At 51.3% G+C, this 18,115-nt stretch overlaps 1 protein-coding gene across 2 annotated transcripts in view; it reads left to right on the forward strand.

The window, feature by feature from the left end:
• LOC144720598 (pituitary homeobox 2-like) overlaps positions 1 to 18,115 on the forward strand; it is a 66,660-nt gene that overhangs the window by 32,949 nt on the left and 15,596 nt on the right. The window contains exons 1-2 of one of the 2 annotated variants that reach the window (XM_078597453.1): positions 2,788 to 3,223; positions 16,363 to 16,568. In XM_078597453.1, the coding sequence (XP_078453579.1) occupies positions 3,145 to 3,223; positions 16,363 to 16,568 (285 nt within the window). In that variant the 5' untranslated portion in view covers positions 2,788 to 3,144. Of the gene's footprint in view, positions 1 to 2,787; positions 3,224 to 16,362; positions 16,569 to 18,115 lie in introns of those variants that run through there. The other variant, XM_078597454.1, reaches the window with a different exon arrangement.

Consider the following 18,115-nt stretch of genomic DNA (forward strand, 5'->3'; position numbering starts at 1 on the left):
TTGTTGCTGCTGTTGTCGTTGTTGCAAACACCGTAAGGCCGACGTCTCTCTCTCTCTCTCTGTCCATCACCAGTAACGCGACAAATCGCCAACGCCAATGTACCTGTTGGCGATCGTTCGCCGAAGTCGGACGGATCTGTCTCTGCGCGCCGTGCGAACGCGGCGCACGCAACGACTGTCGACCGACGCGGTGAAGTATGGCGGTCAAATAGCTCGCTACGCCTCCCGCACGACGTTGAGGGTCGGGGGGGGGGGTAGCGGAGGAGGAGGAGGAGGCCCGTCATCCAGCAGTGGGTCATCCCCACGCGCGTGCACAAACGCCGCGTTTGCTGAGCGTCGCACGGCGCGTGAGAAGAGCGCACTGCGTAAAGAGCTCCTGTCATGCGCTCCAACGCCGCACGCGTACCCAGGGTTCCACGGCGTCAGTGATGACAGAAAGACGCCCGGCCGCCTTTGTCTCCCCGGAACGGTGGTGGCGTGGCGGTTAGCGCGCTGCGCTGTGCTACGAAATCCGGCGACTCGAGTTTGATTCCCGCTCGCGGCCAACACCGGTGGCGATTGTCTTAACCGGTCCCGGGCATCCCCTAGGTCGACTCGGCATCAAATGAGTACCTGGTGTGCGGTGTGTAAACATCGCCACTCGGGAGACAAAGGCGGTCGGGCTGGATGCTCGCCACCCACACCCCTCGTGTGCCGCGTTCACGCTCACGGCACTTGCCCCAACAGTCTGTTAAGGCTACACGGGGGGGATGTTTGTCTTCTTTTTTTTAACACACCGCAGCAGATAGATAATTGATTAACGGCTGAGTCGATCTAGGGCATGCCGAGAATCCCTTCAGACATCACAACCCCTAGTGGGGTCGTTTGCGCGCGTGAAGCGTTAATGACAGAAATCAAATCGGCTCCGTTCCGGTGCGTCGCCCACTCCGAAGGCTGCGCCCTCTCACGCTGCACGCTGCCACGTGCAACGCGCACGCTGCCACGTGCAACGCGCACGCTGCCACGTGCAACGCGCACGCTGCCACGTGCAACGCGCACGCTGCCACGTGCAACGCGCACGCTGCCACGTGCAACGCGCACGCTGCCACGTGCAACGCGCACGCTGCACCGTCAATTCAGAACGACTTCATCTTCTTGGTTCTTTCGGTAAAGTCACGTAGAAGGGAAGTAATAAAATAATAAAAATAAAACATAATAAAATTATTCTCACGACGTTTCGGCCACAACGCAAGCAGCCGTCATCAGGTGAAGACCAGGTCTGTCGGGGAGACAGCGTCTGACAGACCCGGTCTTCACCCGAGGACGGCTGCTTGCGTTGTGGCCGAAACGTCGTGAGAATTGTATTTTATTATGTTTTATTTTTTATTATGTTATTACTTCCTTTCTACGTGACTTTACCGAAAGAACCAAGAAGATGAATCCCTGCAGTCAACATCAGTGACGATTATCTAAACCGGTCCTGGGCATCCCCTAGGTCGACACGGCCTCAAATGAGTACCTGGTGCGATGTGTAAACATCGTCACTGGGGAGACAAATGCGGCCGGGCGTGGTTGCTATCCACCCACTACCTCGTGTGCCGTGCCGACCTTCATAGGTGCTCGCTAACAGCACTTGCCCCGACAGCCTGTCAAGGCTGCACGGGGGATATTTTGTGTGCACCTTGCAACCTTGGATTACATTCTAGGGCATGGGCAGCATCGGCATCGAGTGGCGTCTGAGCTTGCCCTGGACCCCCCCCCCCACCCCGAGCGAGTCAGCCGTGCACGAGTAGCCGGTGCCGGTGTATAAACATCGGCACCGGGGGGAGACTAAATAATGACGGGCGCGGTGCTGTGGCTAGGCGGGACACACTCCGAGCGTGCGCCCACCTTAATAGGCGCTCGCAAACAGCCTCAGTCGTCTATGGAGGCTGAGGATCCCTTTGAGCCTTCCGTCCCGCCCGTCCGATTGGATTCCCACAGATAATCGTTGCATTCATCCACCAACACCAACACCACCACCACCACCACCGTCCATTCACGTATCCACCACCACCACCTCCATCACCTCCGCCAGCTGTCAACCCAACGTGAAAGTTGTGGGGGGTGCAGAGGCAGGAGTGGGCGGGGCGGGGCTTGTTCGAGTGGGCGGGGCTTCACCTCTAGGGAGGGAGGGGCTTGACGGAGTCGGGGCGTGGCTCGCTTCGAGGGTGTCTCTCGGCTGCGCGCGAGAAGATCTCATCACGGGAGGCTCTCCTCCTCCTCGAAGCGCCGCTCCTCTCCTCCCACGCTGTCCCCTTCGACGCTGGGACTCGCCGCGCGTTCCCACCCACCCACCCACGCCACCCACCCACCCCACCCACCAAATCCCCACCCACCCCACCCACCCCCACGTAGCAGCGTGCGTCTCTCGCCTCTCTCTCGCATCGCTCGCGCACACCGAGCTGTCGAGCATGGAGACGTCGCACTCCGCGCCTTCGCCTCGACTCCTCCACGCCTCGTCCGCGCTCTGACTCGAGACTCCACGACTCGACACCTTTAGCCGCCGACGGCTTTCGGGGGGGGGAGGAGGAGGAGGAGGGAGGAGAGGGGATAGCGGACTCCTCGAATAGCTCGACTCGATCCGTGACTTGCAGACTGCAGCCTGTAGACGGTGTTCGTTCGTTTCTCGCCGTCCGTCTCTCTCTGTCTCTCTGTCTCTGTCTCTTTCTGTCTTTCTTTCTCTGTCTCTCTCTCTCTGTCTCTCTCTCTCTCTCTGTCTTTATTTCTCTGTATTTCTGTCTCTCTCTCTCTCGCTGTCTTTCGTCATCCTCTCGCCGAGACGAACCCTGCCCCCGAGACGTCGTTAAGCCGGTCAAGAGCGGGCTAAAGTCGCGATTAATTGTCGGCTCAGGACAATCCCGGCATAATCTACGCACCTCGCGGCGCGTCTCCGCCGCACAATAGCGACATCATCAGCACCGCCGCCGCCGCAGCCGCCGCCTTTGCAATCGACACATTTCACCAAGCCATCATCATCATCAGCAGCATCGGCGTTGACTTCCTCACCTCGCCTTACATGGACGAACCGGCACTGCCGCGCATCCGCTGAAGTCCTCGAGTCCACTCTGCGTGTTGTTGTTTGTCGCTGCTGTCGCTGCTGCTGTTGACCGCCTGCAAGCGACGATGTCTCTAAATCTGCAAGCGCACCGAGCGGGCAACTCCGAGCTCACCCTGCCCGAAGCCCGCGCTCAGGACGCGAGAGGTAAGAGCAACGTCCCGTCCGCGCGCTCTCTCTCTCTGTGCATTCTCTTTTTTTTACGATCAGTGGAAACAAGAAGATGCTCGGTGTAGTCGGCACTTGGCTTCGTTTATCATTTCGTATTTTTTTTTACTTTGCTTTATGTAAACCCCCACCTCTCGCTCACTCTCTCGCTCACTCTCTCGCTTACTCTCTCTCTCTCTCTGGGCATTCTCTCTCTTTTTTTACGATCAGTGGAAACAAGAAGATGCTCGGTGTAGTCGGCACTTGGCTTCGTTTATCATTTCGTATTTTTTTTTACTTTGCTTTATGTAAACCCCCACCTCTCGCTCACTCTCTCGCTCACTCTCTCGCTTACTCTCTCTCTCTCTCTGGGCATTCTCTCTCTTTTTTTACGATCAGTGGAAACAAGAAGATGCTCGGTGTAGTCGGCACTTGGCTTCGTTCATCATTTCGTAATTTAATTTTTAAACTTTGCTTTATGTAAACCCCCACCTCTCGCTCACTCTTTCGCTCACTCTCTCGCTCACTCTCTCTCTCGCTCTCTGGGCATTCTCTCTCTCTCTGGGCATTCTCTCTCTCTGTCGACGACGGTCGCAACAATCGTCTCGTTGCGTCCACGTCGATGGTCGGGTCCCGTGAGCTCGTTCCTGATGCGTCGCTCGCCTTCCTGTCCGACGATTCATCGACGAGGCGTCCCCACACCTGTCACTCGGCGTGCGCTGCGATGCTTTCGTGGCGGTGAATCGTCGCACGGCGCGCGCAACGATTTGTACATCATCCCGACTGATAGTTTAATTTAAAACACCCATTCAGTTCTGCTTTTCTTGCTTAAACAAATACCGCCGGATAGTGTCGGTGTGGAAAGCCAATAGGCCGATGGATTGTAAAGATTTGTGTCTGTTTGTTGATAGGAACGGAATCTGCTCATGCATGATGTTACCCGTAATATCACAAAATACTCGTGCCGCTTGTTGTGCTGCTAATGGTTCAGCCGCAGCTGCACTGCGCTGATGGAACATCACTCGCTGTGTTTATGCTGATGGCACATCGCTCACCGTGTGATGGTACATCACGCACTATATTGAGCGTACAGAGTGTTTTCATGCAAGTCGTATACCAATCATCTTGCCGTCATCTGCTGTCGCCTGAAATAGACGGACGTTTCCTTTCGCCATAGCAATTAAAAGCCAACAAATATAACAATGAAACCCACGGGACGTCACTTTATAAAATAAAGCAATGACAACAGCGTGTGTATGCACTCGTCACGTACAAGATCCTTTATTCCGACGCACACTACACGTGAGACGAAGATCCCTCGTCTCGCCGTGAACAGACTGTTGGGGCAAGTGCTGTTAGCGAGCACACTACACCACCCCACACTCTTCACACACACTACACACCACACACACTACACCACACACACTACACCACCCCACACTCTTCACACACACTACACACCATACACACTACACCACACACACTACACCACCCCACACTCTTCACACACACTACACACCACACACACTACACCACACACACTACACCACCCCACACTCTTCACACACACACTACACACCACACACACTACACCAGACACACACTTCACACACTACACACCACACACACCATTACACTTCACACACCTCACCCACTACACCACACACACTACACACACTTCACACACTACACACCACACAAACCCACACACCATACACTTCACACACAAAAAGATAAAGATCCCCCGTATAGCCTTAACAGACTGTTGGGGCAAGTGCTGTTAGCGAGCACACACACTTCACACACTACACCACACACACACTTCACACACCATACACACACTACACCATACACACCACACACACACCACACACACCACTCACACACTACACACCACACTAAATTGCACCCGAACACCTGGGTAGGTGTAGACTGTTGCGGGCCGAGCATTGCCAGCGGGCGCCTGTTGACGCATCTGGGGCCAATTGATGGACGAACGTGCACAGGCAAGAGGAGTATAGTTGTCCTTCTCATTAAGTACACACACAGTCCGATGCCTTTGGTGTCAATTATATAAAAAAAATATTAATAACGTTCCACCACATGCATGTACAGATGATGTCGTTACTTACAAAGCGATGTTTCTACGGCGGCTTATCCTCGCTGTCTCGAGTAGCTGTTATGGTCGGAGAGAGTCTGCGTGCGCGCGTGTGTGTGTGTATGTTGAACTTCTTTCGCACCGTACGCAGACACCCGTGCTAATCGGAGAGAGTTTGACGTGAGAGCGACAGAGATGTGCCGGACCACACACGGCGGGGGAGCCGCAGCGTCGCGTTTGTGAATTGTTCCGAGCGGAGTTGGGCAAATGAGTTTGTTGTTGAAGGTTCCCCTCTGAGACTTGGTTGGTTGTAACGTGACCGATTATTTGAATAACGCGTGCGTCGAACGGCGCTTGCGAACTAAAATAATGAAATGATGTCATCGTCATCATTATCATCATCATCGTCGTGCCTCATCCTCTCCCTTGTCCGTGATGTCAGTCAGAAACTCCATGAGCAAAGTGTGCTCAACTTACACGCGTGTGTGCCCAGTCGCACGTGTGTTAACACATGACGCAACACGCGTGTGAGTTGGGGGTGTGTATGCATGTTGCGTTGACGCTCAGTGTACGTGCGTTTGTTGCGCTGAAGGAGGTCAGTCGGCCGAAACGTTCAACGAGTCCCATATACCCGTCATTGCAGCAGCTGAAATGCGTGCATCCTGTAGAATCAAACTGAGATCACCTACACAGCAACACATTATACACCGACTATAATATACCGGGGCGAATGAACTAACAATGAAACGAGACGCATTTTTTACAGCGATGAAAAATAAAAACAAAATGTTTTACTTTAATAAATTGTCGTCTATAGATATACATATATACGTTCTAAACGCATTCATTGTATTATCCACTGTTAGTGCGCAGCGCTTTATGATTTATATTTCACGGTAACGGAGTTACGGCCCTTGGTATAGAGCAGGGGTCGGCAACCTACGGCTCCGGAGCCGCATGCGGCTCTTTACGGGCTGCTTCTTGACGATATGTACGTATGTACAGTATGCAGAGGTGGGACAAAGTCATTGTTATGCAAGTCCAAGTCGAGTCGCAAGTCATCAAATTCATGACTCGAGTCTGACTCGAGTCCAAGTCACATGACTCGAGTCCACACCTCTGACAGTATGTACTCAGATGCATTGCGGCTCTTGAAATACTGAATTTTGTACCGAATTGTAAAGAAATGGCTCTTCTTGTTATTTTGGTTGCCGACCCCTGGTATAGAGTCACACAGCACGGTCGCACCTTAGCGGGGTGGTGAGGCCCAGAGGGGGGGGGGGGGGTGGCTATCATTTGGGGCTCTCACGTATGCTGGACTTCTTTCGCACCGTACGTGGCCAACGCTGCTACGCTCTCTGACACGGCAGAGTCTGTGCGCTCCACTCAGAATAAGAGCGCCGCTGCTCGACCGCCCGTGTCGTCTAATATCGCTCGAATCGCTCGCTCTAGAGGCTCCACGTGGGCGTGTTTGCGTCTCTCGTTGTATATATAAAGATAAAAGATCCCCCGTATAGCCTTAACAGACTGTAGGGGCAAGTGCTGTTAGCGAGCACCTATAAAGGCCGGAACGGTACACGAGGGGGTGGGTGGCCAGCACCACGCCCGACCGCCTTTGTCTCTCTAGTGGCAATGTTTACACACCGCACCAGGTACTCATTTGAGGCTGAGTCGACCTAGGGGAGGCCCAGGACCGGTTCAGATAATCGTCTCTGGTGTTGGCCGTGAGCGGGAATCGAACTCGTGTCGCCGGGTTCATAGCGCAGCGCGCCAACCGCTACACTACCGCTCACGTAGAAGCGAAATAATAAAATAAATATTTTTTTTATATATACACACAGACACAGGTAGCAAGGTCGACACGGGATTGTGTGACGAGCACCACCCTCCGGCCGCCTTTGTCTCCCCAGCGGTGATGTTTACGCACCGCAACAGGCCGATCGGTTTCTGAAGTTCATCGCCGATGTTGGCTGCGAGTGTGGAGTCGAACTTGCCGGGTTCGTCGTGCGCTAACCACTGCGCTACCGCTCCCCCGCAGCTACAAACACATCGGGCATATGTCTGCAAAACACATATCCAGGATGTGTCCATTGTTTTTTGATGTAAAGCTGTCGTGACTGCAGGGATTCATATTCTTGGTTCTTTCGGTAAAGTCACGTAGAAGGGAAATAATAAAATAATACAAATATAAAAAAAGAAAAATTCTCACGACGTTTCGACTGCAACACAATCAATCACCGTCGGGTGTGAAATCCACAGCAAGAAAATTTGAAAAAAATAATCTTGCTGTGGATTTCACACCTGATGATGATTGCTTGTGTTGCAGTCGAAACGTCGTGAGAATTTATATTGTTTTATATTTATATTATTTTATTATTTCCCTTCTACGTGACTTTACTGAAAGAACCAAGAATATGTGGCTATTATTGTTATTAGATGTATATTGTATATTTCTGTACCTGCACGGTAGACCCGTCCTAGTTTCCAGATATGCATCGCACTGTGCACACCGCTACAGACCGCAGACACGCACACCCGCACACACGTGCGTCCGCGCCAGGTATATGCCCAGACGTGATGCAGATTCTCCCGCACAGCCTTGAACAGACTGTTCGAGCAATTGCCGTTTTCGAGTAGCACCTAATGAAAGCCGGCACGGCACGCGACGGGGTTGTGTGACCGGCACCACGCCCGACCGCCTTTGTCTCCCCAGTGCCGACGTTTACGCACCGCACAAGGTTACTTATGTAAGGCTGAGTCGACCTAGGGGAGGGGGGTGGTGGGAGAGCCTGGACCTGGTGCAGATAATCGTCACCGGTGTTAGTGTCCGTGAGCGGAAATCCAACTCGGTTCGCCCGGTCCGTAGCGCAGCGCTGAACCCGCTCGCACGAGCGCTCCACAGCAACACTGACAAAGACACCCCCACCACCCCCACACAGAAGACTTTTGGTGCAAGTCTATCGCTCCCGGACAGACTGTTGGGGCAAGTGCTGTTAGCGAGCTCCGAGACGCACACACACTTGTCCATACACACTCTCTTCCCGCGCGTGGAGGCTGGTGGTGGTTGTGGTGGTGTTTGATGCGTGGTGGTGGTTGGTGGTGGTATTTGATGCGTGGTGATGGTGGTGGTTGGTGGTGGTGTTTGATGCGTGGTGGTCGTTGGTGGTGGTTGTGGTGGTGTTTGATGCGTGGTGGTGGTTGGTGGTGGTGGTGGTGGTGTTTGATGTGGTGGTGGTAGTGTTTGATGCGTGGTGGTTGGTGTTGGTTGTGGTGGTGTTTGATGTGTGGTGGTTGGTTGGTGGTGGTGATGGTGGTTGTGGTGGTGGTGGTGGTGTTTGATGCGTGGTGGTGGTTGGTGTTGGCTGAACCCAGCCACTCGACTCAAGTCCCGTTGCACTGCCGCGGATAATTCGCCTTTCAAAACCACGTGGTACGATCGCGGCGCTTAAATCACAGAGCGACGCAACCTCGGCCCCGTTACAATGTGTGTCGGTTTCACGAGGGACGGAATCCGACTGCCCGCACCTCTCCTTGTCAACGCCCTCGCCCGGTACACACGAGGTCGTGGGCTCGATCCCGACCCTGACGCCTGCTCCTGCTGCTGCTGTATATTTGGAGTTCAGCACTCCTTTTACTCGCCCGTGGTCGCGTGGATTTTTCACCGGTTCCTTCGGGGATGTCCCTCCACATTTCGACTCAACATCCACGCGTTCAGGGTGTTTTGGCTGCTATGCATTTCCACGCGACGGTGAGGCCCTATTAGTTCGGCTATCAGTTTGTGACGGCCACGTAGCTTCCGATGATCAGCTGTAGAGCTCAGTGGGCCATACTTGGTAAACAAAAAATGAAGTTTAGTTTCAGCTGTTCACTGTGCGTGTGTCACCTGTTCACTGTGCGTGTGTCACCTGTTCACTGTGCGTGTGTCACCTTTTCACTGTGCGTGTGTCACCTGTTCACTGTTCGTGTGTCACTTGTTCACTGTGCGTGTGTCACCTGTTCACTGTTCGTGTGTTACCTGTTCACTGTGTGTGTGTCAACTGTTCACTGTGCGTGTGTCACCTGTTCACTGTGCGTGTGTCACCTGTTCACTGTGCGTGTGTCACCTGTTCATTGTGCATGTGTCAACTGTTCACTGTTCGTGTGTTACCTGTTCACTGTGCGTGTGTCAACTGTTCACTGTGCGTGTGTCACCTGTTCACTGTGCGTGTGTCACCTGTTCACTGTGCGTGTGTCACCTGTTCACTGTGCGTGTGTCACCTGTTCACTGTGCGTGTGTCACCTTTTCACTGTGCGTGTGTCACCTGTTCACTGTGCGTGTGTCACCTGTTCACTGTGCGTGTGTCACCTGTTCACTGTGTGTGTATCACTTGTTCATTGTGCGTGTGTCACCTGTTCACTGTTCGTGTGTTACCTGTTTACTGTGCGTGTGTCACCTGTTCACTGTGTGTGTGTCACCTGTTCACTGTGTGTGTGGCACCTGTTCACTATGTGTGTGTCACCTGTTCACTGTGCGTGTGTCACCTGTTCACTGTGCATGTATCACCTGTTCACTGTGTGTGTGTCACCTGTTCACTGTGCGTGTGTCACCTGTTCACTGTGCATGTGTCACCTGTTCACTGTGTGTGTGTCACCTGTTCACTGTGCGTGTGTCACCTGTTCACTGTGTGTGTGTCACCTGTTCACTGTGTGTGTGGCACCTGTTCACTATGTGTGTGTCACCTGTTCACTGTGCATGTGTCACCTGTTCACTGTGTGTGTGTCACCTGTTCACTGTGTGTGTGTCACCTGTTCACTGTGTGTGTGTCACCTGTTCACTGTGCGTGTGTCACCTGTTCACTATGCATGTGTCACCTGTTCACTGTGTGTGTGTCACCTGTTCACTGTGTGTGTGTTACCTGTTCACTGTGTGCGTGTCATCTGTTCACTGTGTGTGTGTCACCTGTTCACTGTGCGTGTGTCACCTGTTCACTGTGTGTGTGTCACCTGTTCACTGTGTGTGTCACCTGTTCATTGGGCGATATGCGGGATGGAAACTTTGGCTGAGCAGTCGAGGAAGATATAGATTTCAGCAATATAGATACAATTAGATGTGCGATGTTATTAATTACAGCTTTACCCATGCAGAGTTGTGTTAAGGACAGATGATTACGACGAAATAGCAATTTAAATCGACGCCTATATATTTCACCGTGTGACGATAACATGAAATAACGTTTCGGTTCACCAGCCTATGCATGTATAAGTCCTGTGAACCAAATAGTTTTTATTTCTATTCTGGTGGCATTTCAGGCAAAACCCACGCAGGTTTTGACTTTTCTGAGTCTCATCAGCAGTGTGTGTCCTCTTCTTGGTTTTTTCGGTAAAGTCACGTAGAAGGGAAGTAATAATATATTATTTTATTATGTTTTATTTTACTTTTATTTTTATTATTTTATTACTTCCCTTCTACGTGACTTTTCCGAAAGAACCAAGAAGATGAATCCCTGCAGTCACGAAAGCTTTAAATCGAAATTTAAGTGTGTGGCCTGTTTAACAATTGTATCCTAGCTTGCCTGATGTTATTGGCAAGAGGCCGTATAACATTTTTCCACAGCGGCGCGCAATGTAAAATGTCTATCACATATATATATAAAACTAAAATTCAACTCATTCGTCAATAACACCGTGCGGCCGTGAAAATGAACAACAATATATAAACAGGCGACGTTTCGGGGAATGCTCCTTATTCACGGCACATACATTGCGGAGCGGTATACGACATCAAATTGAACGCTACACTTATCCCACCCGATACGAACCACACACGGACCTGCGTTGTCGCGATGAATAATTCTCTTGGCAGGATGTGTACGCATTGCGCGCCCGAAGCGTGTTACACGCGCGTTGCACGTTGTGGCGTTTAGAGCTCGGCTCAACGCACGTGGCTATCTGCGTGGGCACATGCGGCAGTGCAAAAGACACGGGCAACCATAGCTACCGGCACATACATTAATTAATTAGCGACGTTAAAAACACTCCCACCTCCAAGGCCGCGCACGTGTTGTTCACGACGAATGTGTTCGGTGTTGATTTGAAGCTTTCGTGACTGCGGGAAATCCATACTCTTTGATTCTTTCGGTAAAGTCACGTGGGTAGAAATAAAATAAAATAAATCACGAGGTTTTGATCGCAACACGATACCTTTGCCTGATGACGATCGAAACGTCGTGATTTGTTTTATTTTATTTCTAACTACGTGACTTTAGCGAAAGAACCAAAGAGTTTGAATGTGTTCGGGTGTTCAGAGCGCGTGTTTCTATACCTTCAAAGATCCACCCGCGTAGCCTGTAACAGACTGTTAGGGCGAGTGCTGTTAGCGAGTAGCACCTATGAAGGTCGGCACGGCACACGAGGGGGGGTGGGTGGCCGGCACCACGCCAGGCCGCCTTTGTCTCCCCAGCGGCGACGCTGATACACCGCACCACGTAGCAAATTCGAGGTTGAGAAAAACAACAAAGGGGAGGCCCAGGACCGGCTGAGAAAATCGCCACCGGAGTTGTATGTCCGCATGTATGTTGAACTTCTTTCGCACCGTACGTAGCCAACCGTGCTAATCGGAGGTGGCCGTGAGCGGCAACATCGAACTCGGGTCGTGGCAGAGGCACGCCAACACCGCCCCCATCACGCCCAACGCGAATTGCGCGCGCGCGCTGTGTGCAAAGACGCAGTTCGAGTGTAAATACGTTTCAAGGTTAACTTTTGCATTTCGTTATCAATGACGACCACCCTCCCCCCACCCCACCCACACACATGGGATGGTGGTCGTCATTGATCGGTGATCGGAGCGACCAGCTGGGCGAGATTCCCCTCCCGCTGTTGCGCGTCCACGCGGGGACCTCCGCTCGGGATTCGATTTACGGCCCAGCGCATCAATCACCGCTAAACGACTCCAGCAGCGAGCGCCCTGGGAAGACCGCGCTACGGGAGGGAGGGAGGGGGGTTCTCTCTCTCTCTCTCTTACAGTTTTAACATCTCCGATTTCCCCTTTTGATTTCGCTACAGATCGGCGGTCATAACGCGACTCCTCGCAGTTCGCTTTCGGACGGGCGGTTATCAATAACCGCTGTCAGGACGCGGGCAGGGGGGTGGGAAGGCGGGGGTGGGGGTGTTCAATCGTTCAGGGCTATTGCTCTACTCTATTGCTCTGTACAAGCGAGATGTTAACGCCCTCGCCTGGTATACAGGAGGTCGTGGGGTTTGCGTGTCTCTCTCTCTCTCTTTCCCCGTGGTCTTTGGCTGCTCTAAATGTCCGCGTGATGAAAGCCACTTCGCTGGGCTTTCATTAGCGGTCAGGTCCCTTCTGAAAACGAGATTTGTAGCTCAGTGGGCCATACATTAAAATAAAATAAAAACACATTAATTATTTTTGTTTACAAGTGCGGTGCGCGGTCTCTACTCGTGCGCAGAATGGGTTTCTGTTTTATCACTCCATATAATGTAATGGTAACGATTACCACACCCGGGCAGTAAGGTGAGTCGCGTTTTTTACATATTATGTTCTGGGGGGTGGGGGAGTTGCCCAGTGGATAGCGCACCGCTCCCATGAACCCGGCCGAGCCGAGTTCGATTCCCGCTCACGGCCAACAGCAGTGACGGTCATCAAAACCGGTCCTGAGCTCCCCCCTTGACCGACTCAGCTTCAATTGCCTACGTGCTGGACTTGTACACAATACATCGCCACTCGCGAGAGAAAGGCCTCTCTGGTGCTGGCCATCCACCCCTCTCGTGTCCCGTTTAGCGCTTGCCCCACAAGTCTGTAACGGCTACACGGGGGATATCACATTGTACACGCTATACCACAACGACGGGTACATGTGGAGGTCTACGGACCCAATGCTGTGCATCTCGCAGAGTTGTTCCCCGTGTTGCTTACGCGTGATGCCCGACGTTTCGCTCCACGTACCCGGAACATCTTCAGTCCCTGGAGAATATGACTGACATCTCGTTAGAGAAACAACTCAAAGGCGAAACACGTGAATTGATTAATAGCATTGCGACGACGCGGGTAAATTGCCCCTGCGAGATATTTAAATGTCCTAATGACGACCTGTCAATCACAGAGCTTACGACTATATAGGTCATGGGTTTTTATATATAATAGTGTAAGTATAATCGTAATACTGTAATGCTAAATGGTGGTTTATACAACAAAATGATAGATTAAATCATTGCCTTCAATAGACGAACGATGTATAATGAATGTGTATCATTTTACGACGGTAAATTGCATTTCCCTTAATTTATGTAATTTTCTTACACCGTGTGTATAATTATTGAGCCGGCAGTTAATGTAATGTACATTCAATTACGCGCGCTCGGTGTATGGCTGCACGTCTGTGTGTACCTGTGGCGAGATGTTAACTACCTCGCCTGGAATACAGGAGGTCGTGGGTTCGATCCCGACTCTGACGCATATTCTCCCCGTGGTCGCGTGGAATTTTTCTCCGGGTCCTCCGGGTTTTACCTCCAAATATAGAATGAACGCGCGTTAAGTGTATTTGGCAGCTATACACGGCCACGTGATAAGCCACTTGGTTGAGCTATCATTTGTGATAGCCAGGTCGTTTCTGGAAAAGAGCTGCATAGCTCAGTGGGCCTTACCTGGTAAAGTTTAAACAAAATAAAACATTTCGATTTAACGCTTTCTTGACTGCAGGGATTCATCTTCTTGGTTCTTTCGGTAAAGTCACGTAGAAGGGAAATAATAAAATAATAAAAATAAAACATTATATAATAAATTAAATAAATATTTTGTCATGATTTATTTTTATTATTTTATTACTTCCCTTCTACGTGACTTTACCGAAAGAACCAAGAAGAAAAATACAACATGTATTGTATATATATGTGTGTGTGTATATGTGCGTGGTTAGCGCATTGCACTAGGAACCCGGCGAGCTGGGTTCGATTCCCGATCACGGGTAACATTTAGCGGCCAGTAAAATCTGGTGCTGTGTTTAAACAAAAACAATAGACATCGGCAGCACTTGGGGATACAAAGACGGCTGGGTGTGGTGTCAGGCCACAGCATCGCTTCGTGCAGGCCCGAAATGACGAGCGCTAACAGCACTTGTCCCAGAGCGAACAGCTGTTAAAGTCTACACGTGGGACCTTTGTCTTTGTATGGATGTGCACGTGTAACTAAGTATATAGCTGTGTACGTATATATGTGTGTGTGTGCGGTAGTGTAGCGGTTAGCGCTACGCTTCGCTATTAACCCGGCGACCCGGGTTCGATTCCCGCTCACGGCCAACACCAGTGACGATTATCTGAACCGGTCCCGGGCCTCCCCTAGGTCGCCTCAGCCTCAAATTAATACCTGGTGCAGTGTGTAAACATCGCCACTGGGGAGACAAAGGCGGTAGGGCGTGGTTGCTGGCAACCCACCCCCTCGTGTACCGTTCCGGTTTTCATAGGTGCTCGCTAACAGCACTTGCCCCAACAGTCTGTTCAGGCTATCGGGGGATCTTTGTCTTTTTTTGTGTCTCTGTACTACGTGTATGTGTGTCAATGCCCCAAAAGTCTGTTATGGCTACAGTGGTGAAGGGTCGGGCGTCGTTGTCTGTGTCTACGCGTGTACAGGTGCTATTGAATCGTTGTCTGTGTCTACGCGTGTACAGGCGCTATGAGGGTGAATCGTTGCCTTATATCGCAACGGTATACAGGGTGCTTCAAAACAAATGTTAACGCTTCTGAGAAATTGCAACAACACCACGAGACATGTGCCTCTGGCCTCTGGAAACCACCTGGAGAGGATTCCAGGCCACGTGTTGACAATGATGGTGAACAAGTGGAGACTTTTTTAAGCAATTAACGTAAATTTGTTATCACGTTACAGCGCTTTATCCGTTCTTTTTACATTAAAAACGATAGCCCCATGTAAGTGTTAACATGTTTTTGAAGCACTCTGTATTTTATATATATATATAGCTCTGTTATATATCATAATGTTTACTCGTCTACAAGAGCCTGCACCAAGCCGCTGTGCAGGAGCAGCCGAGGTGGAACCCAATCGCAGCCGTCGATGAGCCGCGGTTCGCCACGGCGATCAGTCTGCTGCGGCCGCTGTAAAACCGACCCTGACGCCTGCTGTGCATTTGGAGTTTGCTTTAATCACTCATCATCATCATCACGGTGGCTAGGAGATGTTAACTACCTCGCCTGGTACGCACGAGGTCGTGGGTTCGATTTCGACCCTGACGCCTGCTGCTGTGTATTTGGAGTTTGCATCTCTGTCTCATCATCATCACGGTGGCTAGGAGATGTTAACTACCTCGCCTGGTACGCAGGAGGTTCTGAGGTTCGATCCCGACCCTGACGCCTGCTGCTGTATATTTGGAATCAACATCGCGCGTTTAAAGTATTTGGCTGCTATACATTTGCACGTGATGCTAAGCCACTAGGTTGAGCTTTCATTTGTGGCCAGGTCGCTTCTGAAAAAGAGGTAAAATACAAAAACAGTTTAGTTTACAGTTGTAGTTTTATCTTCTTGGTTCTTTCGGTAAAGTCACGTGACTTTACCGAAAGAACCAAGAAGATGAATCCCTGCAGTCACGAAAGCTTTAAATCGAAAGTTGTAGTTTTACTTTCCAGTTATCTGCGGCAGATGTGCGGGATCCATCCCCGCATTCCTGTTTATATTATTTAAGTGTTTTTATTGTAAGCACTTGTGTTGCCCGCACATCTGACGCATTCTGTCTCTGACGTTACCTGTTCCCTCCGTACGCATTGTTGTTGTTGTTGTTCTAGCAACGCGGATCTAGCTTGCAAACTATAACCGGGTAACTGGCTGCACGCGACTCTGCGAGTAACGCACGCACACCGATCGATTTGATTCATCGATCCTTGGAGCCCGAGCCAGTTCCGCAACAGGCCTTGCACCGCGTCGTCACTTCCAAAGCGCTCGACGCGACTCTGCGTTCCAGAGCGGCTGGGGGGTCAACTGAACGCTCGCTTGCGACTCGCCGCGTCTCGTGACCCCGTCCCGTCCGTCTCTCGGCAGAGACGGAGAAGGCGCAGGCGGGCAAGGCGGACGAGGCGGGGGGCGACGACCCGTCCAAGAAGAAGCGGCAGCGGCGGCAGCGGACGCATTTCACATCGCAGCAGCTGCAGGAGCTGGAGGCGACCTTCCAGCGCAACCGCTACCCGGACATGTCTACGCGGGAGGAGATCGCGGTGTGGACCAACCTCACCGAAGCGCGCGTCCGGGTCAGTTCACGCGGCGACTCGCGCACCCACCACCACCACCACCCCTCCCCCTCGCGGCCCCCCCCCCAAGACCCCTGCGCCCCCCCCCCCAAATTCCACCCCCCCCAACCCCCCCACCGAACCGTGCGTGCACCCGGCACGTACCTTTCTGGTTACCGAATGGAACGGTGACCAAGACACGTACGTGCTGGTCAACTTGTCGTTACCATTTCGATTTGAAGCTTCTTTCGTGACTGCAGGGATTCATCTTCTTGGTTATTTCGGTAAAGTCACGTAGAAGGGAAATAATAAAATAATAAAAATATCATAATAATAATAATTCTCACAAGCAGCCGTCCTCAGGTGAAGAAACAGGTCCGCTGTCTTCTCGACGGACCTGTTTCTTCACCTGAGGACGGCTGCTTGCGTTGTGGCCGAAACGTCGTGAGAATTATTTTATTATGTTTTATTTGTATTATTTTATTACTTCCCTTCTACGTGACTTTACCGAAAGAACCAAGAAGAGGTTGTCGTTACCACTAGAGATGGTTGATAGATTGAAGATAATATGTATAAATATGCTCACGTATGTCACTGTATGTTGAACTTGATTCGCACACTACGTAAGCGGATGTGGTTAATGTGCTAAGCGGATGTGACAAATCCTTACTAATTGGCTGTCGGGTGGTAGCGGGGTTTAACGACACATTTACGCGATCTAACCCAAAACAAACTTCTATTATGGACAATAGTTACAGTGTAATAGAGTTTTTTTTGGGGTTAGATCACGTAAATATATAAATGTGTCGTTAAACCCGCCACCACCCGACACAGCCAACTAGTAAGGGTTGCCACGTAAACAGAACGTGGCCAATTCGTCACTAGTCCGGCACACCGGTTGTGTGTTGGAGAGCCAAGCCACAACATTTACAATCTGAGTACGACGTTTCGCCAGTGATTACCACCAGCTTCATCAGGCGACAGCCAAATTTCACGCTGCCGCCAGGCAATCTCACAGAGCACTGTGGCCGCAATACATCGGTCACCGCTCCCTCCCCCCCCAGAAACATCGCTCATTTAGCCCGCTCTGTGCCCTTTAACCCAGTGGTTCTTAACCCTTTACTGCAGCTCTGCAACCCCATTTAGTTTTCATTCGTAATTTTTTTTAATATATAAAATGTTCATAAATACATAGCGAGTTGATGAAACAAAACTGTAACAACTCACGTGCCCGCGCTAAATTAGCTCTTTCGATTAATTGACTTTCTAAAAAAAAAAATCTGCCCGTATCTCGCAACCCCTACAGGGGGTGCGTGCGTGCACCTCGGGTCAAGAAGCGCACCGACTTTAACCCCACACGGGAGGTGTGTACGAGACGCGTGGGGGTGGTGGGGGGGGGGTCTTTGTCTCGAGTCGTGTGAGTCTCGTCCGCTCGCAAGCCCCAACGAGCATCGACGCCGCCTTTAGCGACACGTGGGTAACGGAGCCGGGCATGCAGCTTGTGTCTGTGTACTGTCGCAGGCCAACGTTTCAGGCAAATGGCCCCGAAGAAGGTGAGTTCAGATGAG

Source organism: Lampetra planeri, chromosome 9 (assembly GCF_965212315.1).
Source record: "Lampetra planeri chromosome 9, kcLamPlan1.2.h2, whole genome shotgun sequence".
Classification (NCBI taxonomy): domain Eukaryota; kingdom Metazoa; phylum Chordata; class Hyperoartia; order Petromyzontiformes; family Petromyzontidae; genus Lampetra; species Lampetra planeri.